Source organism: Hemiscyllium ocellatum, chromosome 11 (assembly GCF_020745735.1).
Source record: "Hemiscyllium ocellatum isolate sHemOce1 chromosome 11, sHemOce1.pat.X.cur, whole genome shotgun sequence".
Classification (NCBI taxonomy): domain Eukaryota; kingdom Metazoa; phylum Chordata; class Chondrichthyes; order Orectolobiformes; family Hemiscylliidae; genus Hemiscyllium; species Hemiscyllium ocellatum.
The window spans coordinates 49,307,308-49,331,808 of record NC_083411.1 but is presented as its reverse complement, the minus strand read 5'-3'; the positions used below and the strand labels follow the sequence as shown (position 1 = coordinate 49,331,808).

At 40.6% G+C, this 24,501-nt stretch overlaps 1 protein-coding gene across 1 annotated transcript in view; it reads left to right on the top strand.

Annotated features, from left to right (window-relative positions):
* Nucleotides 1-24,147, top strand: part of LOC132820337 (sodium- and chloride-dependent neutral and basic amino acid transporter B(0+)-like) — a 60,539-nt gene extending 36,392 nt beyond the window's left edge. The window contains exons 7-15 of the mRNA XM_060832358.1: nt 2,209-2,341; nt 3,227-3,367; nt 5,162-5,390; nt 11,929-12,054; nt 14,427-14,545; nt 19,209-19,308; nt 21,621-21,730; nt 21,837-21,990; nt 24,131-24,147. Of these exons, the coding sequence (XP_060688341.1) occupies nt 2,209-2,341; nt 3,227-3,367; nt 5,162-5,390; nt 11,929-12,054; nt 14,427-14,545; nt 19,209-19,308; nt 21,621-21,730; nt 21,837-21,990; nt 24,131-24,147 (1,129 nt within the window). The remainder of the gene's footprint in view (nt 1-2,208; nt 2,342-3,226; nt 3,368-5,161; nt 5,391-11,928; nt 12,055-14,426; nt 14,546-19,208; nt 19,309-21,620; nt 21,731-21,836; nt 21,991-24,130) is intronic.
* Nucleotides 24,148-24,501: the final 354 nt, after the last annotated feature.

Genomic DNA, 24,501 nt, shown 5'->3' with positions numbered 1-24,501 from the left:
GACCTCCAGGCAGAATACTTTCCATCTACAACCATTCTCTGCCTTCTGTCAGCCAGCCAATTCTGAATCCAGACAACCAAATCTCCCTGTAACCCATACCTCCTAACTTTATGAATGAATCTACCATAGGGAACCTTATCAAATGCCTTGCTGAAGTCCATATACACCACACCCATTTCTCGACCTTCATCGACCTGTTTCGTCACCTCCTCAAAGAACTCAATAAGATTTGTGAGGCATAACCTGCCCTTCACAAAGCCATGTTGACTGCCTTTAATCACACTATGCTTTTCCAAATAGTCATAAATCCTACCCCTCAGAACTCTTTCCAAAACCTTGCTGACCACAGACGTAAGACTGTCTGGTCTGTAATTGCCAGGGATTTCCCTATTCAATCTGCCATGTTTTATCGCCCACTCTTTTACTCTGCCTGTATCCCTCCAGTCTCATTGTGTCATCCTCACCATTTGCCTTCCCATCTATTTTCATATCATCCACAAACTTGGCGATAGTCCATTCACTTTCCTCATCAAAGTCATTAATATATTGTAAATAATTGTGGCCCCAGCACTACAGCACTCCATTAGTTATAGGCCATCCTGAAAATGCCCCCATTATCGCAAATCTGTCTTCTATTAGTTAGTCATTCCTCTGCCTGTGCTATTATCCTTCCTCCAACACCACAGGTTCTTATTAACGAGCCAAGTGCATAGTATTTAATGTGTTTACACACTCCTCCTCCACAAATGGTGGGATTGTCCTGTGAGAAAGTGAGCACTGCAGATGTTGGAGATCAGAGCTGAAAAATGTGTTGCTGGAAAAGCGCAGCAGGTCAGTCAGCATCAAAGGAGCAGGAAAATCGACGTTTCGGGCATAAGCCCTTCTTCAGGAATCAGATTCCTGAAGAAGGGCTTATGCCCGAAACGTCGATTCTCCTGCTCCTTGGATGCTGCCTGACCTGCTGCGCTTTTCCAGCAACACATTTTTCAGGATTGTCCAGTGAGGAATTTTGTGTGTCTGAATGAGATAATCTTTCATTCTTCTAAACTCTAGATCCTAAAACTACCTCTCTGTTTTAGGAGCAACCGTTTTACACAGCTAGCATTTGCCAAGATTTCTGCAAATCTGCCTCAACTTGAAAATAAACAGCATTTTTCCCCAAACCCAAAAGACTTCAGAATCTTCGATCTGAGAGACCAATGTACGGCTCTGTTTATTTTGTTCCCTTGTAATTATTTGAACACTCAGGATTATCCAGTAAACATAGTTCAGTTTTAGAATCTCAATTAATATTAAACACTGTATCGTGAATTTGTATTTGCAGGCTGGCTTGGTACAGTTAGAATGATTTTCTTGGGAACAGTTGAGTGAATTATTGATACGATCCATCAGTCTTTGGGATATATAACATTGAAACATGGCATCACACCAGCACTAAAATTATACCACATTATTTATTTGCTCTAAGCAAAACATCTTGTTGGTTTAATATCAGCATCATGTTCGTAACAAAAATAGTAACAATGTGAAACAGTTGACTTCAACTCTTGATCAAACATTGGAGATACCTTGCCCTTTCAGACCTGAGGAGTTCTGGGCACTTCCAGGCCTGCCTTAGGGCCTGTGATGTCTGTTTGGAACATACATTGAGGGATTATCTGATCAGTGGCCATTACCTGCAGGGTGCTTGAGAAGTGCCCTACTTCAACATTACATTTACATGGCCAATAAATTTACAAGGTTGCTGATCATGCCCATTTTGCAGTATATGAAAACATAGGAATCTCAACATGTGTACTGACTTCTGAAGGTAGATCTTTGGTATATAGGAGTAGAGAACCCCTGGCTGATTTCCCAACTAGAACTCTAGCTAAGGAGATTAATTTGACTGTTCCATTTCAAGTGTAAATTTGAGCATAAGATGGAGCCCATTAAGGCATGCCACGAATTTTTTCATGCAGTTGCAGATTCAAATATAGCAAACGCACCCACATTCTGTTTGAATAAGATGTAGAAAGAGAAAAACATAAAGGACATCAAACTTCAGTAACCATTGTCTTATTTAAAAGTAGGACTTATTCTGTAACAACTGAATATTTTTAAAAGCCCTGTATATTGCACTAAATACTCAGATGCATTGAGCACATAGTATCTATGTGGAATAAACAGTACCCTTATGAAAAATATTTTCTCTTTTTTTTAACTCAGTCAAGCAGTTTTACACCGTACAAGTTCATTGGATGAGACTGGGGAGATAGTCTGGCATTTAGCCCTCTGTCTGCTTCTAACCTGGCTGATGGTTGGGGCAGCATTTTTGAAAGGAATCAAATCTTCAGGAAAGGTAAATGACTGGTGATGAAGACAGTTACAACTACTGACAAAATACAGATTCCCTGTAAGAATAAAACTAGAATTTATTGACTGTTGTGAAGTGCATAGTTTATATCCTTGGTGATGTCAACAGTTCCTGTAAGGTATAGAGAACAGAAAATGAACTAGTGTGCAGTAATCCTTTGTAGCTTCCACAGAGCATGGTTTACCCTTTGAGGGGATACAGCCTTGAAGAGGAGCAGATATGACACCTCATGCTGCTCAATCACCTGCCAAGTGTTCAGCCACAAACTGTGTGGGTCCTGCCCTGAACAACACAACAATCAGAGCAATGACGAGGCTGAAATAAGTGTGAAAAAGAAGTGTGAAGAACAGTCACAAATTGTAATATCCACAACTGAAATTGAACATAACTAATTTCTAGCCCCAGCAATGCCCCCAAATTCCTGAATGTGTCCCTCATTCTAAGGGTTTCAGTCACTGACACAGGGACTCTGGGGGAAATTCCAATTGCTGCGGAAGGCTGGGCAGGACTGGGGGAAGGGACTGAGCAGATTAGGGTCAGGGTTTTATTTACCATTTGTCTGGATTATTAGAATAGTAAAGAATCATGAAATATGAAGTGTTGAATATATTCGTGAAGTTCTCATCAATTCTCCTGAATACATCTGTCATTTCCCTGAATGTGATTAATTATAAAACTAAAAATAATATTGTAGAATTTAAACTTATTTCCAACATGTAGCTCAGTGTTAAATATCCCCATCATGTAGCCAACTGTCTTCTGATTCACTCTTTGTTTATATTCCTATCAGTTTACAATCAGATGGATCCAATAAAGTAAATGTTGTACCACGAAAACAGGAAAATCTTCCAATTTATTTTCCACTCTCAGGTTGTTTATTTCACTGCAATTATCCCGTATGTGGTTGTGACGATACTCCTGATCCGAGGGGTTACCCTGGAGGGAGCCTCTAAAGGAATTGAATTCTACATCGGAAGCCAGTCAGACTTCTCCAAACTGGCTGATGCTCAGGTAAGCTCAACAACAGAATCAATTGAATTTCAAAAATCACTTTTTTTTTATTTAACTGTTCCTTCTTTTATTTTGTCTGATTGAGGTATTAAAATTTAGAATTGAAATGTACCTTTCAGTCTTTTGTTTGTATTTGGAAAGATCATTTTGCACATGTTGCGAAAAGCTAGCTGAGACTTTGTGATGAATTCTAATGAGTTAGTTTATTGTTGTAATCATCTTGGTATGAGCAGGAGGGAATCAATGCTAAGGGCTAGGATGATGAGATTAGATACAACTGGATGAGATCGGCAGTGGGATGCAAAGGATTGTTTATTCTCAGTGCCTCTTTCTTTCTGAAATCATGGATTGATTCAGTAATCAGATTTTCAGTTACAATCACTTATGAGACTATGTCATCAGTATTTGTTCAATATACATTGCTGGGATATGGGCATTGCTGGCTGGCCAGCATTCATTGCCCATCTCTACTTGCCCTTGAGAACAGCAAAGCTGTGTTAGACCATTTGACATTTCCTGACCTGTTTAATGTCAATGATATTTGGAGTTTATCGAGAAGTGGGAGATGGCATTGTCACAATATCATCTGTACCTGAGATGTGACTACAGAGAGAAAGCAACTGAGCATCTGCTTAACCAAGTAAATTGTTTGATTGCAAAATTAACAGCACATGAACTGTGATAGTGAAGGAAATGTAACTCTCAATGAGTGAACTTAGAGTAGTTCAGAAATAAAATGCAGAATTTTATGCCCTTCCAAATGACAATTTGGGAGCAATGGGACATGAAATTGGGTGGGAAAGCATTAGTTTGTAGCTTCTTGTCACTCATCTATCGTGGTGGCAGAAGATTCATGGATGGATTTTGATGCTCTGCCATTACTTATGGTGTTTAAGTGGCCAATGAATGGCCATTGAAATGTCTCCTCCCTGGTTCTGCACCTACTTGTGGAGACCAGGGGACAATCATGAGGAAAAGCGAAATCAAAATCCTGTTGAATTCCTATCGGGCTTCCAAGAAGGGGGAATTCATCTAAAGGCATCAACACTTATTTGAAGGACTCTACTTCATGTAGATGGGAGGACTGGGGGGAGCTGCTGAGAGCTAAGATCCTGCCTTTCAGTTGATCTTCTCCCCCTTCCCCCCAAACCCTTCTTCCACATCAACAATAATAATGTGACTCTACGCATGTAATAGGTAATTTCACACTGAGCCAAGTTTGTAAATGTCAGGAGATACCATTTTTATAACAGCAGAGTGGTGCATATCAGAGATATTTCTCTGAACCTCTGAGTGCAGTCAGAAATTGCTGTGGAATTTACACATAAATAACAAGGAGCATCTGGAGCCTCACCATTTAAGTATAAGATGGTTCGTTACAAATGTGCACTCAGTTTGACATTCATACCTATTTTAAATCTAATTTAAATCATTTTTGTGATCCAAATTAACCCCAATGTATGCAGTTTACATTTTGCTTAACAGACTGCAGTGCAGAAAATAGCAATGTCTTTGCAGAAGATCAGATTTTTGGTCCAGTGGGGTTTTATTTCTGCTATGAGTCAATTTTGGAGGGAAAATCTTAAAGTTGGCAGCAAGTAGTCAAAGGAAAATCAAATGATGGCCCTCCTATTAAGTGAGATGGTGTTGATCAGAGCTAGTTTAATTCAGTCAGATCACATTGAGCTGCTGGACTAACTCACACTATGCTTCTTGTGGTCAATGTAGTTTTTCAGTTGAATGAGTTCAAGTGAAATCGTTCAGCGCTGATGAATTCTCCCTTCTATTTATCAGGTCTGGAAAGATGCTGCAACACAAATTTTCTACTCGACATCAGTGGGTTGGGGCAGTTTAATCACATTGTCATCCTACAACAAATTCCACAACAACTGTTACCAAGATACCATCATTGTCTGTGTTGTTAATTGTGCTACGAGTGTGTTTGCGGGATTTATCATCTTCTCCACTCTTGGACACATGGCTCATGTGCAAAACAAGCCCGTTTCAGAGGTTGCACGGTCAGGTAAATACAAAGTTAACCATACTATTCTGCTGCAGGATAGCACATATGTTAGACATCGATGGGGTACTAGAGGACACCTGGGCCTGAGTGTAATTTGCCCAAAAGAGCATTGAGTCAATGGGATTAATGGAATGAGAAAGGAACAGAAAAATAATTGAGAATGATAGTAACAGGGCAACAGGCAAACATAAGACAGGTGCTCAGAGAATTCAGTAACAGAAAGATCAACTTTTCCTACATTATTGGAATTGGTGCACAATGAAGTTCTCATGGAATGATTGTGTTTATTAGTGGCTTCTATTTCCGGATTTATTTTGATGTTAAATAAAAGTTGGGTTGATAGCTAGGGAATGGTAGAACAATTATTGCGTGGCAGTGATTAGATTACTGAATAACCTGAGTATCTGTCCAGGGACAACCATGCCAACCACCACCACCTGCCTCCTCCTATTCATTCTCCCAGGATAACTCTGCCGTCCTGGAAGCAAGATTTGAGAGATTCAGCAAACCTCTAGTGATTTTGAGATGTACTCCATTTGAACTTGATTTGACACCTTCAGGAAGCCAGTGGTTTGATCCACCATGTTCCTGTTGGTAGCAAGTGTTCCATTGTACACCAGCTTGAGTAGCAAGGAAGAACTACCAGCAAGGGCAGGTTTGGATATTCCAGTTGTTCTGAACTCCTTGTCACTGCACCCTTGTTTGACTGAGGCTGGAGGAGTGCATTATCTCCCACTCATCTGCTACTCCATTGATAACAGTATGCATGTAAATGTTTTACCCAGTAACCACCATGGGCAATGATATAACTTAGCTAGAATGGGTTTAAACTTAGAAGATCTATCAACCAGGTTTCTTTGGGAATCCGAGATGGCGGCGACCCAGCAAGTCTGAGTTTACAGTGCTCCTCCCAAGACTTGGGCAAAGTGGGTCGCCCACCCCCACCACACTCACCAAATCATTTAAAATAGTTTTTACTTAATGTAATTAGTTGTTCAGTATTGAATTTAAAAAATTTCATCTCCAGTAAAAATGACTAAAGGGGAGCCTGCAGCTCTCAGCAAGCAGGAACCCCTCCCCCACCCTCTCCAGCTGCAGAAGAGGCGTCCGCAGCCGCCCCGGGGGACTTACTTTCGGTGGCGAGCCTCGTGGGAATAATATCCAAACTTGATGCGAAGATTGACGCTTTTATAGAAGAATCCTGAAGCCGATGGGACTCACTCTCGGCAGCGCTGCAAAAGCAAGACATCAAGGAAATCGAGTGCTGAATCGGAAGGTCGGAGCTAAAGGCCGCGACCTCCGAAACTACAGCACAATCGGCTGTGAATCAGGTCCGGATTCTCGAACAGCGAGTCTGGACCTTAGAGAATCACATTGACGACCTTGAGAATTGAGGCTGTCGAAAAAATATTCATTTGCTGGGCCTTCCCGAACGGGAAGAGGAAGGCCAGCTTACAGTGTTCCTTGAACAGTGGCTTCCACAGCTTTTAAATCTGGAGGCTGGATCAGGCCAGGTAAGGGTGGAATGGGACTACTGGGTTGCAATACGCGGATCCGGCTCAAACCAGCGTCCCCGCCCGTTCCTGTTTCGGCTGCAGAGTTATAAGGAGAGGCAGATACTTTTAGAAGCCTCCAGAAATCTTGGAAAAGATCTCCAAGCCACAATCTATAAAGGATCCAAGATCATGTTATTCCAGGACTTTTCCCCAGCTCTGGTCTGAAAGATGAAGGCGTTTGATGAGGCGAAGAAGTGTTTAAGGGACTTAAGTATTCAGTACTCCTTGCGCTACCCAGCGACGCTACGCTTTAACCATGAAGGGTCCATGTATAACTTCGGATCGCTGGAAAAGACCAAGGAATTTTGGGACTCTCTTAGATAAATTGTAAGAGATAATTGATGTTGGTTTGCTTTCCCCCCACTCCGGTTTACATCCCACCCTCCCTTTTTTTTAATATATTAATCATTTTTTTACCTTACTGTTTAATATTATCTTGGGGGGTGGGGAGAGGGATTTATTTATTTGTTCTCTTCTAAACTATTTTCTCCACCTCCTTGTTTTTTTTATTTTATATATATATAGGCTAGGGGGTCTAGTTAATGTTGGTGGGGGGAGGTGGTTACCTTATACTATTTTACCTGTGTTTCTAGGAGCGGGGTATACATGGTATTAACATTACCAAATATATCCAGGTGTTGGTGTGGTGGGGGGGGGGGGGGGGGGGTGGTGCGTAGGGTGCTCACTGTTAACACTAGTTCTGTAGTATATTTGAATTTTCTTCATCCTATAGAGGGGCGCCTGGGTCAAGGGTGGGGCACTGGTTTGGAGGGGATACAATAGACTTTTGGAAAGGAAGTGATACCCCCTGGGAACAAGGGGGAAAATCTCCATTTAAATACGTTTTATATTTTTTTAATTTCGAAATAGTTTTTTATTTTACTGTTGTGAGTGTATTAGAGAGCCTTTATTTTTGTGAATTTTATATGCTCTATGCTCGGGATGTTCTGGATAGGGTTTCCCCTCTCGAGGGATCTCGGATTTGCCTGGACGATTATGGTTGATCAGTCGGTTAAGTGGTGCACCTGGAATGTCAAGGGGAGTAATTCACCAGTCAAAAGGAAGAAAATATTATCAAACCTCAAGAAAGAAAGGGTTGATATAGCTCTCCTACAGGAGACACACTTATTGGATAAAGAACACTTGAAATTACGACAGGGTGGATTTGATCAGGCCTTTTTTTCTTCTTTTAGCTCAAAACGCAGGGGAGTTGTTATTCTTATTCGGAAGAATTTCCCTTTCAAAATTCTAAATCAGATAAAAGACGAATCTGGACGATATATTCTGATTAAAGCCCTTATAAATGGAGAGGAATATGGGATTTTAAATTTGTATTGCCCCCGGCACTTCCTTTTAAATTTATAATGGAAGCCTTCTCAAAGTTGATGGCTCTCGGTGCCTGTCATACAATTATAGCGGGAGACTTTAATTGTATTATGGATCCGGAAATAGATGGGATTCCCAAGAGTACTGCAGGAGTATCTCCCAGATCTAGACAATTGGTGGATTTGAACAAAAAGTTAGGACTAGTAAATATATGGAGATGCCTTCATCCACAGGGCAGAGATTTTTCTTTTTACTCCAATCCACACAAATGCCATACCAGAATTGATCTGTTTTTTGCCCCTCGATTTTTTAAAATTCCATATCATCCTGTAAAATAGGCAGTATTACAATTTCTGATCACGCTGCTGTATATATGGAAATCAAGGCAAGGAACAATGAGACATCACCCTGGCATTGGCGTATGGACCCCTTCCTGATGAAAGACAGTAAATTTGTAAAGTACTTCTCTCAAGAATTTAAAACTTTTTTAGAAATTAATTTAGGTACGGCTAGCAACCAATCAATGATGTGGGAGACCATCAAAGCTTACGCACGAGGTTTGATCATCTCATACTCAGCGACCCAGAAAAAATTAAAGGGAGAACAACAGCGTCTGCTCGAAGCTCGCTTAAAAGCGGCTGAAACAGCATACGCTGACAGACCTTCTATTATCAAATTGCAAAGGATTACGGCCCTTAGGACAGCTCAAAACACCACCCTTACCCAAACGGCTAAGAGGGAAATATTATTTGCAAAACAAAGGTCATATGAATTTTGTAAATACTTAGCATTTCTTGCAAAGAAAAAGAAGGCCCCTCAAATATCACGTCTATCAAGGAAAGTACTGGTATTTTTACTCATGATCGTAAAAGGATTAATGCAATCTTAAGAAAATTTTATTCTGAATTATGTAAATCGCAGGATTGTGAAGACAGGACTTGGAGGATGCAATCATTTTTAAAAAACTTGACCTTTCTGGACCTAACTCGGGAACAGATATCGGTCTTGAATGTTCCCCTAACAATCCAAGAAATACTTGACACAATCAGGCAACTTCAGAGCGGTAAGGCACCTGGCCCAGATGGCTTTCAAGCTGAATTCTATAAAGAATTTACAGGAATATTGGCTGGTCCACTTATGGACATGTATAACTACTCATACAGTCAGGGCTGTCTCCCGCCTTCACTGAAAGAAGCAAATATCTCTCTTATCCTTAAAAAAGGAAAGGACCCAGAAGATTGTGTGTCATACAGATCAATATCCTTTGTAAATGTAGATTTTAAAATCCTCTCTAAAACGTTAGCATTGAGGCTAGAAAGGGTATTGCCACATATCATAAAGGAGGATCAGACGGGGTTCATTAAGGGCCGTAGATCATCCAATAATGTTAGAAGGGTTTTGAATGTGATTCAAGCCTGCCATCAGGGAAAGATACCAGGAATAGTAGTCTCATTAGATGCGAAAAAGGCATTCGACAGGGTTGAATGGTCATATTTGTTTTACACATTGGAAAGCTTTGGCGTTGGAAAGGTGTTTACCAAATGGGTCTCAACACTGTATAGTGATCCCAAAGCAGTTGTGATTACCAATGGATTAGGCTCGGATAACTTCAGTATGGATAGGGGCTGCCGTCAGGGATGTTCTTTCTCGCCATTGCCATTTACGCTAATAATTGAGCCACTAGCAGAAACTATACAGGCTGACCCTAATATAACGACCCCGAGGATTGGTACAGGTAAACATAAAATTACCCTTTATGCAGATGATGTTCTTCTATTCCTCAGTAATCCTTTGATGTCCGTGCCTCGCTTAATCCAAGTTATTAATACATTTAGTGTATTTTCAGGCTATAAAATTAATTTCTCAAAATCGGAGGCTCTGCCAATGGGTGGCCTTGCTAGTATATCCCACTTATTGGACGGATCCCACTTTCCCTTTCAGTGGTCCCTGGAGGTTTTTTTATAATTAGGCATTTTTATTACCCCAGCATTTGGTCAGTTATACAAGGCTAACTTTGTGCATTTACTGGAAAGGATAAGGCAGGACCTCCAGCGATGGAGACCTTCCAATTTCCTGGCTAGGTAGAATAGCACTAATTAAAATGAATGTCCTGCCCCGTCTCCTATACCCTATGAGAATGCTTCTGGTGATGCTGCTGAGGCTGGCACTACGTAAATTATATGGCTGGTTGGGTTTCTTTATTTGGAATCATAGACAGCCCCTCATTAAGCTGAAGAAGCTACAGCTTCCACAGGCAAGGGGAGGATTGGATTTCCCAGATTTTAGGAAATATCAGTTAAGTTCCCTATTAAGTTACATAGCTGATTGGGTCTTGTCTGACCCGCAATCAATCTGGCTGGACATTGAGGCTTCTCAAGTAAAATGCCCACTTATTAACCTTTTATTTTCAGACAAGAGGAAAATCATTACGGATCACTGTAAAAACCCCATAATACTGAACACAATTAAAGCTTGGAATATAATGCGGCAAAATGAGGGCAACTCACATAAAACATCCCCCTATGCTCCGATAGTGGGAGCATGGGGATTTCAACTGGGGTTTACAGATGCCACTTTCAAACTCTGGAGATCCAGGAGTATCTCTTGTTTAGGGGGTCTACTTAAAGAAGGGATCCTGATGTCTTTTGAACAGCTGCATCAGAAATTCGGATTACCTAATGGAGACCTCTTTCGATACTTCCAAATTCGAGATTACATACAGAAGAAGACTACGTTATTAGATAGTCTTTATAAATCAGATAGAGAATGTAGAATGCTATGGCCAATGGGGGTATCTTCCATCAGTACTATTTATCATTTACTACATGGTGAAGTATCGGGAGATATAGACAATCTGCTTAAAATATGGGATCAGGATTTGGGACTAGAAATCTCTATAGAAACGTGGAATGACATTTTGGAAAATGCCAGAAGAATCACCATCTGCAACAGAACTCAGGCCATTCAGCTGAAGATACTTCATAGGGCCCATATAGCACCAGATCGATTGGCAAAATTTAAGGCAGGAACATCTCCGATGTGTCCCAAATGTAAAATACAGGTGGGCACTTTTGTACATTGCCTATGGACCTGTCATAAGATGCGTAGATATTGGACTAAAGTAGCAACTGCTCTGACAGAAATCTTAGGAACGGAAATTAGAGTGGACCCTGTATCTCTCCTTTTGGGCTTTTCGATCTTACCCTCCCTGGATATGCACGGGAAGAGATTATTTTCTATTCTCTCTATATATGCAAGGAAAAATATTTTGGTAAACTGGGTGGCTGAGGGCCCCCCTGGACTTTCAATTTGGCACAGATTAGTTATGGAATGTATTCCCCTTGATTTCCTTACAAATATGGTGCACCAAAAGACCAAATTATTTCATAAAATATGGCAGCCCTTCTTGAATTATATAAATACATATATTTCGGACGTCCTAACAAGGGCTTTTATTTAATTGAAATGGCGAACCTGGCTGGTCCGTGGCCCCTTGGGAGAGGAATCCCGCACGAATACGGGTTTTGTTACATATGATGTTAATACATTTCCAGCATGTATCTCACTACCCAATTTCTATACGGAATTAAATGTAGCAGTGTGTGTTGATTGTACGCAGGACTAATATTATCATTTGTTTTGTATCCATTGTTCAGGGTTTGGTTTGGCCTTTATTGCCTACCCAGAGGCCCTTGCACAGTTGCCATGGGCAACTTTATGGTCCATTTTATTTTTCTTCATGCTGCTCACTTTGGGACTTGACACACTGTTTGCAAGTTTTGGTAAGAATGATATCTTTTAAGTTCAACAATAATGTTACTTAATTTAACCAATCTCTTTCTACTTCTATAAAAGGAACTTATCTAAGCTATTATGTTTGGAACTACTGCTGATGATTGTAATGCATGAGAAAACAATGTTACTCTATAGTCAAATTCTCCACAATGTCTTAATGAAACCTCAGCTTGGTTGAATGAAGCGTGTTCCAAGTTGTAGGAAAGAAATATTCAGGTCATTGTTACCTAACATCTGGAAGATTTACAGTGGAATTCATGTTTTTTAAAAATCTGCATTCATGTTCAGTCGCTGTTCACAATTTTGTTTTTCTTCATTCATTCATGGGATGAGATCATTGCTGGCTAGGCAGCATTTATTGCCCATCTCTAATTGCCCAGATGGCAGTTAAGAGTCAACCACATTGCAACGGGTCTGGAGCCACATCTAGGCCAGATCAAGTAAGGATGGCAGCTTCCTTCTCTAAAAGACATTAGGAAATCAGGTCAGCTTTTCCAACAATCAATTCATGGTCATCATTAGATTCTTAATTCCACCAACTGCCGTGGCAGGATTTGAGCCTGGGTCCCTTGGATATAATCTCTGGATTAACAGTCCAACGGTAATACCATTAGGCCATTGCTTCCCCTTTCCTTGTTCTTTCTGTTGTATCATACAACTCATATTTCTGTTTCTGCTGCCAAGTTCTAGGTGTCTCAATATAATAACTATCATTTTTGATGTACATCTAGACCCTTCTCATCAGGAACAGGATTTGTTAAAATGTATTGAGCAGCAATTATGTTGTGATTCAGTTAACAGACTAATCTGGAGGCCTGGATAAATGACCTGGAGACATGAGATCAACCCTCACCTCTATGTCAAAAAAGAACTGCAGATGCTGGAAATCAGAAATTGCAGGAAGAACTCAGCAGGTTTGGCAGCATCTGTAGAGAGGAAGCACAGTTAATGTTTTGAGTCCAGTGACCCTTCTTCAAAAAACAGCATTCTGAAGTCGGGTCACTGGATCTGAAATGTTAATTCTGCTTTCTCTCCACAGATGCTGCCAAACCTGCTGAGTGTTTCCAATAGTTTCTGGTTGTGTTTCACGTCAGTGTCTGAGGAATTTGAATTCAATCAAATAAACCTGGATGAAATAACATTGCTGTCAGTAATTTTGACTGTAGAGCTATCATTGTGTCAGAAAAACCCATCTGACACCTAATGCCTTTTATAGAGGAGATTGTGTGTGAGAGACCTTCTTGAAAACCTCAGAACCATAATCATATGTTAGACCCTGGAATCCTTGATGTGCATTATGCTTCAATGCTTTATGTTATTAAAGAATCCAACAGAATATTTATTGCAGCTCACTGTTATATACAAACATTATATCCATGTACGCTTCTCGGTGAGTATGAAAGTACTCAATTACAACATGCAGCACAGTTTGTCAGTATGTCATGCTTGAAGTGGCCCAAGTCAAGATAGTTTCTGAGACCTTTCTGCTCTTAAGTCACATAATTATGCAGGGTTTATATAATGCCTTACAGGTTATTATATTAGATAAGATTCCCTACTGTGTGGAAACAGACCCTTTGGCCCAACAGGTACACACCGACCCTCCGAAGAGTAACCCACCCAGACCCATTCTCCTACGTTTACTCCTGACTAATGCACCTAATACTACAGGCATTTTAGCATGGCCAATTCACCTAATTTGCACATCCTTGGATTGTGGGAGGAAACCAAGCATCCGGAGGAAACCCATGCAGACATCACAACCCACACTCATTCCACACAGACAGGCACCCAAGGCTGGAATTGAACCTGGGTCCCTTGGCACTGTGAGGCAGCAATGCTAACCACTGAGCAACCTTGCTGCCCCACAGTGACGTGGTAACATATTAATTGTGAGGCATGAAACAACAAGCCTCTCTGAAATAAAGTGGCAAGCCACTCAGTTGTGGCTCATTGCTCCGATAGGAAAAATAAACCAGATGAACTGCCTGGCATCAGAAACAGCAAAGGTACAATCTTCCCAATCAGTGTTGCAAACTCTTCTGCAATACAATCTGAGAGAGTTCTCCCACACATTGTTGAACTAAATGTCTAATATTGTCGTTCCCACTGAATCACAGCCTATAGCCCACATCTCAGAATCTTCTATCACCCACCCTGAGATGGTGAGTTACTTTCAGGAGACATTAGCAAGCCTCCATTTTCCAAACATTGCTCTTATACAATTCTGCCCATAGACAGAGAAATCTCTCCCCATTGGCTCCTTCAGTCCTCTTGGCTGCCATTTCTCTGGTGGTGGATTTATCTAAGACTTGGTATAAATCATTAATTAATCACTGATAACTCTTGTTTTCAATAGAAACAGTAATAACAAGCCTGCTGGACCAGTTTCCTGAGTTCCTTAGGCCAAAGCGTCTTTATCTGACAGCTGGTCTTTGTTTGTTATTTTATTTCCTTGGCCTTCTGTTTGTAACACAGGTAAGTTGTAGCTTAGTCATTTGCTATGTTTCCACATGAGCAATCAACCCTCTCTAGACAAGGATACTCAGTAAAATGAGACACTGTTTCATAAATCACAAAGAATTAAGTTCAGTCTAAATAAGCTCCCAGCATTTAGAACCCCACTGCTGGTTTGGTTTTGGACCAGGGGTGGTGATAAAAATGGATAATTGGCAGTCCAGAATAAGAAGAATTAACTGGAGGAGAGCTGACTTCAATGGGCAAAGAATGGAGCTGAGCCAGAGAGACAGGAACAAAATTATGGTGGGAAAAACAGTCACTGAACAAAGGGCTATGTTTAAAATAGACATGATTCAGGTACAATCAAGGTATGTTCCCTCAAAAAGCAAAAGGAGAACAAACAAATGCAGAGCTCTGAGGATGAACAAAGGAGATAGAATACAAAATGAAGAAGAAAAAGTGAGGTTATGATGAGTGTCAAGACAAAAACTTCAAGCAGAACACTAAGGTTCAAAGGGGAAATGAAAAGCATATTGGAGAAGTGAAGGGGGTTTAATAAGAAGATTAAGGTCAGAGGTAAAGCCACCATGGGCCTACTGGGCCACAGAGAGGCGACGAGTGATGGTTTAATGTGAGAATCACCACACCTCAGGGAAGGGGAGAGGTTGATACTTCGTGGTATCTTCAGCTGGTGCAGGAATTGAAACGCACCTCTGACATCTCTCAGCATTTCAAGACAGCTGTCCAGCCAACTGTATTAACTGATGAGAAAGCACTGATGAGAAAGCACTGTCAGCCAAACATATCAAGGAATTCCAAAGTCTTCTATAGGCACATTAATAGCAAAATGAGGAGTTGAGTCAATTAGGGTAAAAAAGGTGGTTTACACAGTGAATCATAGAATCCTATAGTACAGAAGAGGACCTTTGGCCCTCAAGTCTGTACAACCAAAATTATATTAATTCTACATTAATCTCACTTTCCAGCACTTGGCCCACAAGTTGAAATATAGGACATATGGAGACAAGAGACATGACTAAGGGGTTAACTGAATACCTTGCATCTGTCTTTACCAAGGAGATGGAAGCGACACCAGTTATAGTAATGGAGGAGGAAGCTCTATCACGATAAAGATCAATATTCACCAGGAAGAAGTTTTGAGTAGGCAATCAATACTTAAATTGACAAGGTCCAGAAGCAGGTGTCATGCATCCAAGAACATTTAGGGAAGCAAGTGTAGAAATTAAAGCACCACTGACCATAATTTTCCAGCCTTCCCTAAACTCAGGGGAGGTGCTGACTGGTTAGACAATTGCAGATGTTACGCCTTTATTTGTAAAAAAAACCTGTGAAGGTAAGCCCAGCAATGACAGACAATTCAGTTTAACTTCAGTGGTGGATAAAAATCTGGAAACAAATATTAATGACAGAATCAGTTGAGGCATAGATAAATATGTGGGTTAATTCGGAACAGTCAGCGTGGATTTCTAAAAGGCAAATCATGGCTGACAATTCTTGAAGAGGTAATAGAAAGGATCGATGAGGGTAATGTCATTGATGTGGTGTACATGAACTTTCAAAACTCACTTGAAGCAATGTTACACAGCAGACTTATGAAGAAAGTTATAGCTCATGGTATAAAGGAGATAATAGCAGTCTGGATACAAAATTGGCTGAGTGAAAGAAAATGGAGAATAGTGATCACCAAATATTTTTTGGGTTGTAGGAAGCCTTGTAATGGAGTTCTCCAGAGATCGGGATTGGAACAAAAACAGAAATTGCTGGTGAAACCCAGAAAGTCTGGCAGCATCTGTAGGGAGAAAGCAGAGTTAATGTTTCAAGTCCAGTGACTCATCATCGAGAAATGGTAACTCCACTTTCTCACCAGAGATGTACCGTAGCTGCTAGGTTTCACCAGCAATTTCTGTTTGTGTTTTTGATTCAGATGTCCAACATCCATAGTTCCTTGTTTTACATCAGTCGTGGGAGCCCTGCTTTTCCTGCTTTATTTGCAGGGTATAGACCTTGTCTTGTAAGGGACAGTTTCAAAGTTTGGAGATGACATGAACCTTGGAAGGATTGTAAACTCTAAGCAAGAGAGTTGAAAAGTCCACAAGTTCACAGACATGTTGGTGGAGTGAGCAGGTAGCTTCCAGGTAAAGCTCAATGCAAGAAGTTTGAGACGATCCATTTTGGGGAGAGAAAACATTTGTAACGTCAGGGGTGCAGTACTTAAGAAGTGCAGGAGTGGTCTGGGCAGCTTTTCACAGATCATTGAAGATAGTAGGATATGTAGAGAGAGCAGTTAATAAAGCATATGGTATCCTGGGCTTTAATAATAGAGTTATTAGGGTATAATAGCAAGAAGGTTATGTTGAACTTGTATAAGAAATTTGTTAATCCTCACCAGGAGTGCTGAGCACTGTTGTGAATGCTACAATATTGGAAGGATGTGAACACTTTGGAAGAATGCAGAAGAGATCGACAAAAATGATTCCAAAATGAGAAACTTAATGTATGAGAATACATTGGACAGATTGGGTCATTCTCCTTAGAGAGGAGAGGAGGGGTCAAGAGAAGATGTGACAGACATTGCCAAACTCATATGAGGTCTGAATAGAGTAGATAGGGAGAAACTGTTCCCCTTTGTGAAAGGATCGAGAATGAGATGGCTCAGATTTAAAGCGATTTGCAAATGTAATGAAGAAGATCTTTTTCACGTTCAGGTCTGGAGTGCACAGCTTTGAAATGTGATGGTGAGTCAATTGAGGTATTGGTGATTATTTAATTGGAAAAAGGGTGTGAGGAAGGGGTGTGTGGCAGGAGCCATAATGCTTGCTGGGAAGCAGTGTGGACATAATGGGCTGAATGGCCACCTTCTGTACTGTAACAATCTATGATTCTGTGACTCTTTCTCTTGTTTGTTTGTGGAATGTGAGTATTGCTGGCTAAGAAGACAGTCAACAGGATGTGATTTATCCATTCCCTGCAGCCTTACAGTGCAGTGGGCAGGATAAATTTCCTAATAATGGGGCTCATGCCAATCACCAGAAGGAAGAGGTGCCATCCTTAGCAAGAGTATCCGATTGACCAGCCATTCCACCAGTGTCAGCAGTGCCACAAGCTCAGTGGTGGGCACTGCTGGTACTGCAGGCAAGGCCACATGTGGGACCAAGGAATCTATAAATCCTGGATATTGGGTCGAGGAAGGTTTGTAAATCTTTGGTTGGGATGGATTTTGCAGAGCAGTTGAGCATGATGCTATGTGTAATTGGAGTGCCCCAAGTTGCCCCCTGAAAACAACACCCTCCCTTCTTTCCTTCCCACCATTTTATGCATGTCTTTATAAACAAAATGTGGATTCCTACCGACTTGCTTTGCAAAATCCATTTCCAACTCTCCACCCTCAGTACCTTTGTCCCTTGATGAAGATTTCCAATTCCTTCCTGAAGGATCATCATTGAGCTGAAATGTTAATCTTATTTATCTCCCTGTTGAATCTGTCTGCCCTGTTGAATAATTCTAGAATTTCCTGATTTCCATCTCAACCTTCCAGCACCTGAAATTCTTTGCTTTGAGCAGAGGGAAAGTTGATGAGGAATATGTGTCATCTGAGAATGTATTAGGGGTCATGGGAAGGGGAGATATCCAGAGGATGTTTGTGAACATTTCATAAATATCATTAGTACCATGTTCCCAGGAAGTTAAAACAGTGAATAAAATATTGAAAGGCATGGAAAGATCATAATATATAGATCCAGAGAGGTGTTGCACCTGACCGAGATCACATCTGGACAGAATCATAGACTCTCTGCAGTGTGGAAATACCATTTCGCCCATCAAGTCTATATTGATCCTCTGAAGAGCTGTGCACCCAGAACCATCCTCTACCCTACAACCCTGCGTTCCCCATGGTTAATCCGCCTAGCCTTTGCATCCCTGGACACTATGAACAATTTAGCATGGCCAATCCACCTAATCCACATATTTAAAGTCTGGTTGATGATTTGTAGCTCGGGTGTCCGTTGTTGTGGTTCTGTTCGCCGAGCTGGAAGTTTTTGCTGCAAACGTTTCGTTCCTGGCTAGGGAACATCATCAGTGCTATCGGAGCCTCCTGTGAAGCGCTGCTTTGATGTTTCTTCCGGTATTTATAGTGGAAGCGGCAAGAACAAACCATTATAAATACCGGAAGAAACATCAAAGCAGCGCTTCACAGGAGGCTCCAATAGCACTGATGATGTTCCCTAGCCAGGGAACGAAACGTTTGCAGCAAAAACTTCCAGCTCGGTGAACAGAACCACAATAATCCACATATCTTTGGACTGTGGAAGGAAACCAGAGCACCTGGAGTAAACCCACACAGACATGGGGAGAACTTATAAACTCCACACAGACAGTCACCCAAGGGTGGAATCAGACTTGCATTCCTGGCATTGTGAGGCAGCACTGCTAACCACTGAGCCACCGTGCTGCTACATGCAAAATTGATTGTTTATTTCAAAAAAGAAAAATGGAACACAACTAATTCCAGCCCTTCAAGGAATGAGAATAAATCGAGCAAACAGGGTATTTTGCGGTTGAGAAAAGATAAATTCTTAAATCCTTTTAATGTCTATTTTAAAGATTTGAATGTTATGTTTTTTTTCCATTTAATGCTTTCTAATTTTCCATTTCATTTTAGGTTGGGATTTATTGGTTACATTTAATGGATTATTTCTGTACTGGATGGATTCTCATTGTAGTTGCTCTGTTGGAACTCATTGGTCTCAGCTGGATCAATGGTGGGTATGACTGGAAAAAAAAATAATTACAATTGAAATGTATTTATGAGAATACTTTCACCTCTTCAGAGAACACTACAAAATCTACACTGGATATTGTGCAGATAACTATAGGGTTTGAACAGTTAGTGAGGATTTAGACTTGAGTCAAATGAATAATGACAGAGGCAAAAGTTTAGGATTATAAAATTCATGAACTAATTTTATTGAACTATGTTTCAAAATCACAAGGCTATGATACAGATATAACAGGTGAACAACATCATGCATGTCCCACAGTGAAAAGCAAAATTTAGAAACTAATTGACTTGCTATTCAATCATGCCCTCACTTGATAACTACCCCACAGCAACTGAATCCTTCCAATCCAATTAACCTGTGGCATACTTGCCTTCATTGGAAGTGGCATTGATTGTAAGGGTAGGCAAATTATGCTGCAGCTTTATGGAACTTTAGTTAAGTCACACTTGGTGTATTACATACAGTTCTGGTCACCACAGTAGCAGATGGATGTGGATGCTTAGGAAATGTTTACCAGGATGTTGCAGGGTATGGGGATTTTAGCTATGAAGAACATTTAGACAGACTGGGTTTGTTTTCATTGGAATATGAAAGGTTGAGGGGTGACTTGATAGAAGTTTAGAAGATTGTGATGGCATGGATTGAGTGGAAGGTAAGAGGTTTTTTTCCCCAGGGTGGAGGGATCAATTACATGGGGACACACTTTCAAGGTGTGGGGGGATGTTTCAAAGTGATCTACAAGGCATGTTTTTTACACAAAGGGTGGTGAGTGCCTGGAACACGCCTGCTAGAGGAGATGGTGGAAGTAGACACAATAGCAGCATTCAAGAAGCACCTGGACAAATACATGAATAGGAAGGGAATAGAGGGATACAGATCCTGTTCGTGAGGACAGTTTTATTATGGAAGAGCAAAATGTGTAAGCGCAGGCTTAGAGGGCCGATAGGCCTATTTCTATACAGTTGTGTTCTTTGTCCATTCTGACTGTTTCAAACCCCCAAATATTCCCTTCCTCCTTCATAACAGAAGCATCACATGGGTAGATTCTTAACATTGTTTCAAGACTTCTCACTTCCCTGACCACAATGATGATCCTACAGAATCAGGAGATTCCCTTAATGAGATTGTTCCTGTGAGTGTCTTGATCATCATAGAGATTAGGAACATTAATATGCTTCCTGATCCTTTATCTTGGGACACAGGAATAAGAGTAGGCCATTCAGTCCATCAAACCTCTTCCCCTATTTAATACCATCATGGTCAGTCAACACACCAATGTCTTTTATCTGTGCTATCCATATCCATTCATTCCATTGGACAAGTTTCTTGATCATTTTCTTGCCCTTATGGTGCCCTAAGAATACAGCCAAGGGAATACTATTTACTGATTACCTGTTTACAGGAATTAACATTAGCCATTGTTTCCACTCCCTTAACTATTGTTCACACAAAGATCAGGCTCATCAATTCTAAAGTGATGAATGCAATTTCTTAGCCGACATTTTACATTTCCAGATTTTGGGAGACCAGGCATTGGCTGGAAGCTGTACACCAGGATCAGGCAGATGTCCCAACACACTGGCTATATGGGAATTGCCTGGGAATGTATGATACTCATGGAAATACCCAGTGTCAAAAATCCTCTGAATAAGTTCCAACTCTGAGTTAGAGACAGAGACTTCCGAAAGTTCTGACTGACTTATAATTACCCAGGAAATGTTAGAAGGATTAAAATCTGCTCTCATTATAAAAATGACTCCCTCAATCATTCACGTTGACCTGACAATGAATAACATTAACAGTCTCCCACCAAGTCATTCACCTGTGACATCACTTCCCATGGGCATGTGACCACCCACCACTCTCTATTCCAGGCAACACACACCTCTCATCTCCACTATCAAACACTCCCAACTCCATACCTGACCAGATCCAAATCTTCCACAACCCTGCTCCACAACCAACATGACTTCACCACATCATCAATCCCCACTCATTGGCACCTTTGGCCTCAACCTGCCACCTCACTTCATCTCCCATTCACCTTGAACACTTGTCTTCTCGAAACAGTGTGAGAGTTCCTTCAAGACCTTTAAATCTGGGAGTACAGATAATTGATTTGGTGATAAGGAACACTCTGTTCATCCTGTTTGAAATCTTCAGCAATCCTTTCTCTGTTTAACCTGTTCATCAATGCCACCTGTACAAGATGAACTTCAACAGTAAATAAGCTGCCCTGAAGACAGGACAGCGCGAGTGATGGTGTCTCTCTGCTTCCTTGCTATTCACAGGGATAAACAGATTCATCAAGGACATTGAGATGATGATTGGGAAAAGGAATTGGCTTTTCTGGCTCTGGTGGAGAGCTTGTTGGATTCTGATCTCTCCGTGCATTTTAACCGTAAGGAGATGTTACATCTTTGAGTGATTTAAGCTGAATGTAAAAATGTACAGTAAGTCCCTTTCATCATGTTACTGATTTTACTTTCTGTGTTTATTTCATTCAGGCAATCTTAGTCTGGTCCTTAACAACATTTGCCCCTCCAACATATGGACCAGTTGAATACTCTGTCTGGTCAATAGCGCTGGGCTGGTGTATGATCATCTTCTGTATTATGTGGGTACCCATAATAGCCGTGGTGAGAGTTGTCCAAGCTGAGGGCCCCACCTTGTGGCAGGTGAGGAAATGTTTGAAAGATCAGGAAACAGTTTCTGTGACAGCCTCTTAGACTCCTACTTTACAGCAACTTTTAGTAATACAGTGCCTCTACTGCTATATTATATCCCACTGTACTCCCAAGAAGTGTCATAAAGTAAAATCTTACACCAAACCTCACGACAAATTACACAGTAGAAGAACAGAAGCTTGGCTGAACCAGTCGGTGTGAAGATATGTTGAGAAGGAGAAAAGAGAAATAGAGAAGTCTAATAGTGAATATGTAACCACTGGTGATTGTCATTAAAATGCATTTGGTTTACTAATGTCCTTCACGAAAGGACATAGTTGATTCTTACCTATTTTGAGAGCAAACAAAACATCCGACATCAATCTAAGCACCAGACAGGACAAACGCAGCCTTGCCGACACTGTGATGTCCTCCTTATTTACATCTGGGGACTTGTTGCTTAATCGGAATAGCCTCTCCTATCTCTGCATCATGCACCATTAGGCTAATACTTCCCAGGTTATTTCCTCATATCTCCCCATGTGATAGTAATGCTCTTTCAGGTAATTTCAATTTTTCTCAGGAAGATAACCCAATCATTTATCCCAATTTTTGACAACTTCCTCATTGTCCCATTTAATTTGAGGAATGTCCAATTCAGAAGCCTCTGAACTTGGCTCTTCCTTCTGTGCTGTAATCATTAACACCTTCTCTTGCTTTCCTTCCCTGTCAAAATATCTTTTGAGTATCCCACAAGACACACTCTGTGAGATTTCTTCCAGTCTGGGGTCCATATCAAGTAGTTTACCTCACTCAATGTCCTTTCGATTTTATAAGATCCACTAAATCCTGTTTTAAAAGGTTCACCTATTACTGGAAGTACCACTAATACCTTATCCCTGATAGCAAAATAGCGATATTTTGATTTCTTATTCCACTTGCTGAGTCATTGTAAGCTGTGGTACTTTTAAATGCTGTTGAGTCAACTCCTTAGCTCAATTTAATCATTCTCTAAAATTTGACACAAAGTCCAAATGGGTGGTCTCTGAATTCTGACATATTAATTTCTCCTTAATCAATTTTAGTGGTCCTCTCACTTCATGTCCAAAAACTAATTCAAATAGACTGAATTAGGTGGATTCATTTGGTACATCTCTGATCATAAAAAGAACAACCAAATTCCCTTATTCCAATCATCTGGATAATCCTGACTTTCAGCCCTCAACATGGTCTTTAGTGTTCAATGCCATCTTTCTAACGCTTCCTGCGATTCTGGATGGTACGCAGTAGATTTGAATTGTTTTATGTCTAAGCTGTCCATAACTTCCTTAAATAGTTTGGATGTGAAGTTTGACCCTTGATTTGACTGTATCTCTGTTGGTAGTCTGTATCTAGTGAAAACTTTGAGTAATTCCTCTACAATCCTTTTAGCTGTGATATTGTGTAATGGAACAGCCTCTTGAAATCTTGTCGATGTATACATTATTGTTAACAAATATTGGTTCCCACTTTTTGTTTGTGGTAGGGGACCTACTCAATCAATTAAGACTCTGGTAAAAAAGTTCCTCAAAATCTGGAATAGGTATTAAAGTTACAGGTTTTATTACCATCGGTGGTTTTCCAATCACTTGACATGCATGACATAGCTGGCAAAATTCAACTACATTCTTGTGCAGTCCAGTAAAAATGTCTTTGTATTTTAGCTTGTGTTTTCCTCACTTCTAAATGGCCTCCAAGTGGTGATTCATGTGCCACCTGCAACATTTCCTTTCTATACCCCACTGGCAATACAATTTGATGAATCTCTGCCCGTTTCTCATCTGCTTGAATATGTGATGGTCTCTTTTTCCTAATTAAGACATCATTTTTCAGGTAATAGCACACAGGGATAAATTCAGACTCCTTCTCTGTATATGCCTTTTGATACAATTGCTTTAAGTTTTCATCTTTCTGCTGAACCTCAATGAGTTTTGCACAGGTAAAGATATTTGCATGATTATTTATTTATTCCTGTTTTATCTTAACTAACTGATTGAATACAGTCTCTGCTAATGCCACTTCAGATTCCTTATCTGTACCCTTTGATCTCTCCTCCTTCAACTGGTGACTCTGTGACCTCATTACTACACAAACAGGGAAGATTCCCAAGTAAGATTCTTGCAGTGCTTTAGTTGCTTGAGTATCCACAGGTCTTTCAACTACAGTAGGCAGCACACCTACCAGTGAATCAGCTGTATCATTCACAATGACAAATTGTTTTCCTGGAACCGAGACTTTGTCCATTACTCGTATACACATGCTCCACTCTTTTCTAGTCACTCTAGCATCATTTTGCATAATTGAGCACTTTTTGTCTCACCATGAACTCTTGTTACCAGTAACTTTTCTGGCAATAGTCCTTCAGGAGTATATTCCTCCACATCCTTCAACATCACAGACTGAGAGAATCCTGTGTCCCTTAATATTATAACCTCTTTACTTGCTACTCTAACATGAATAAACTTTA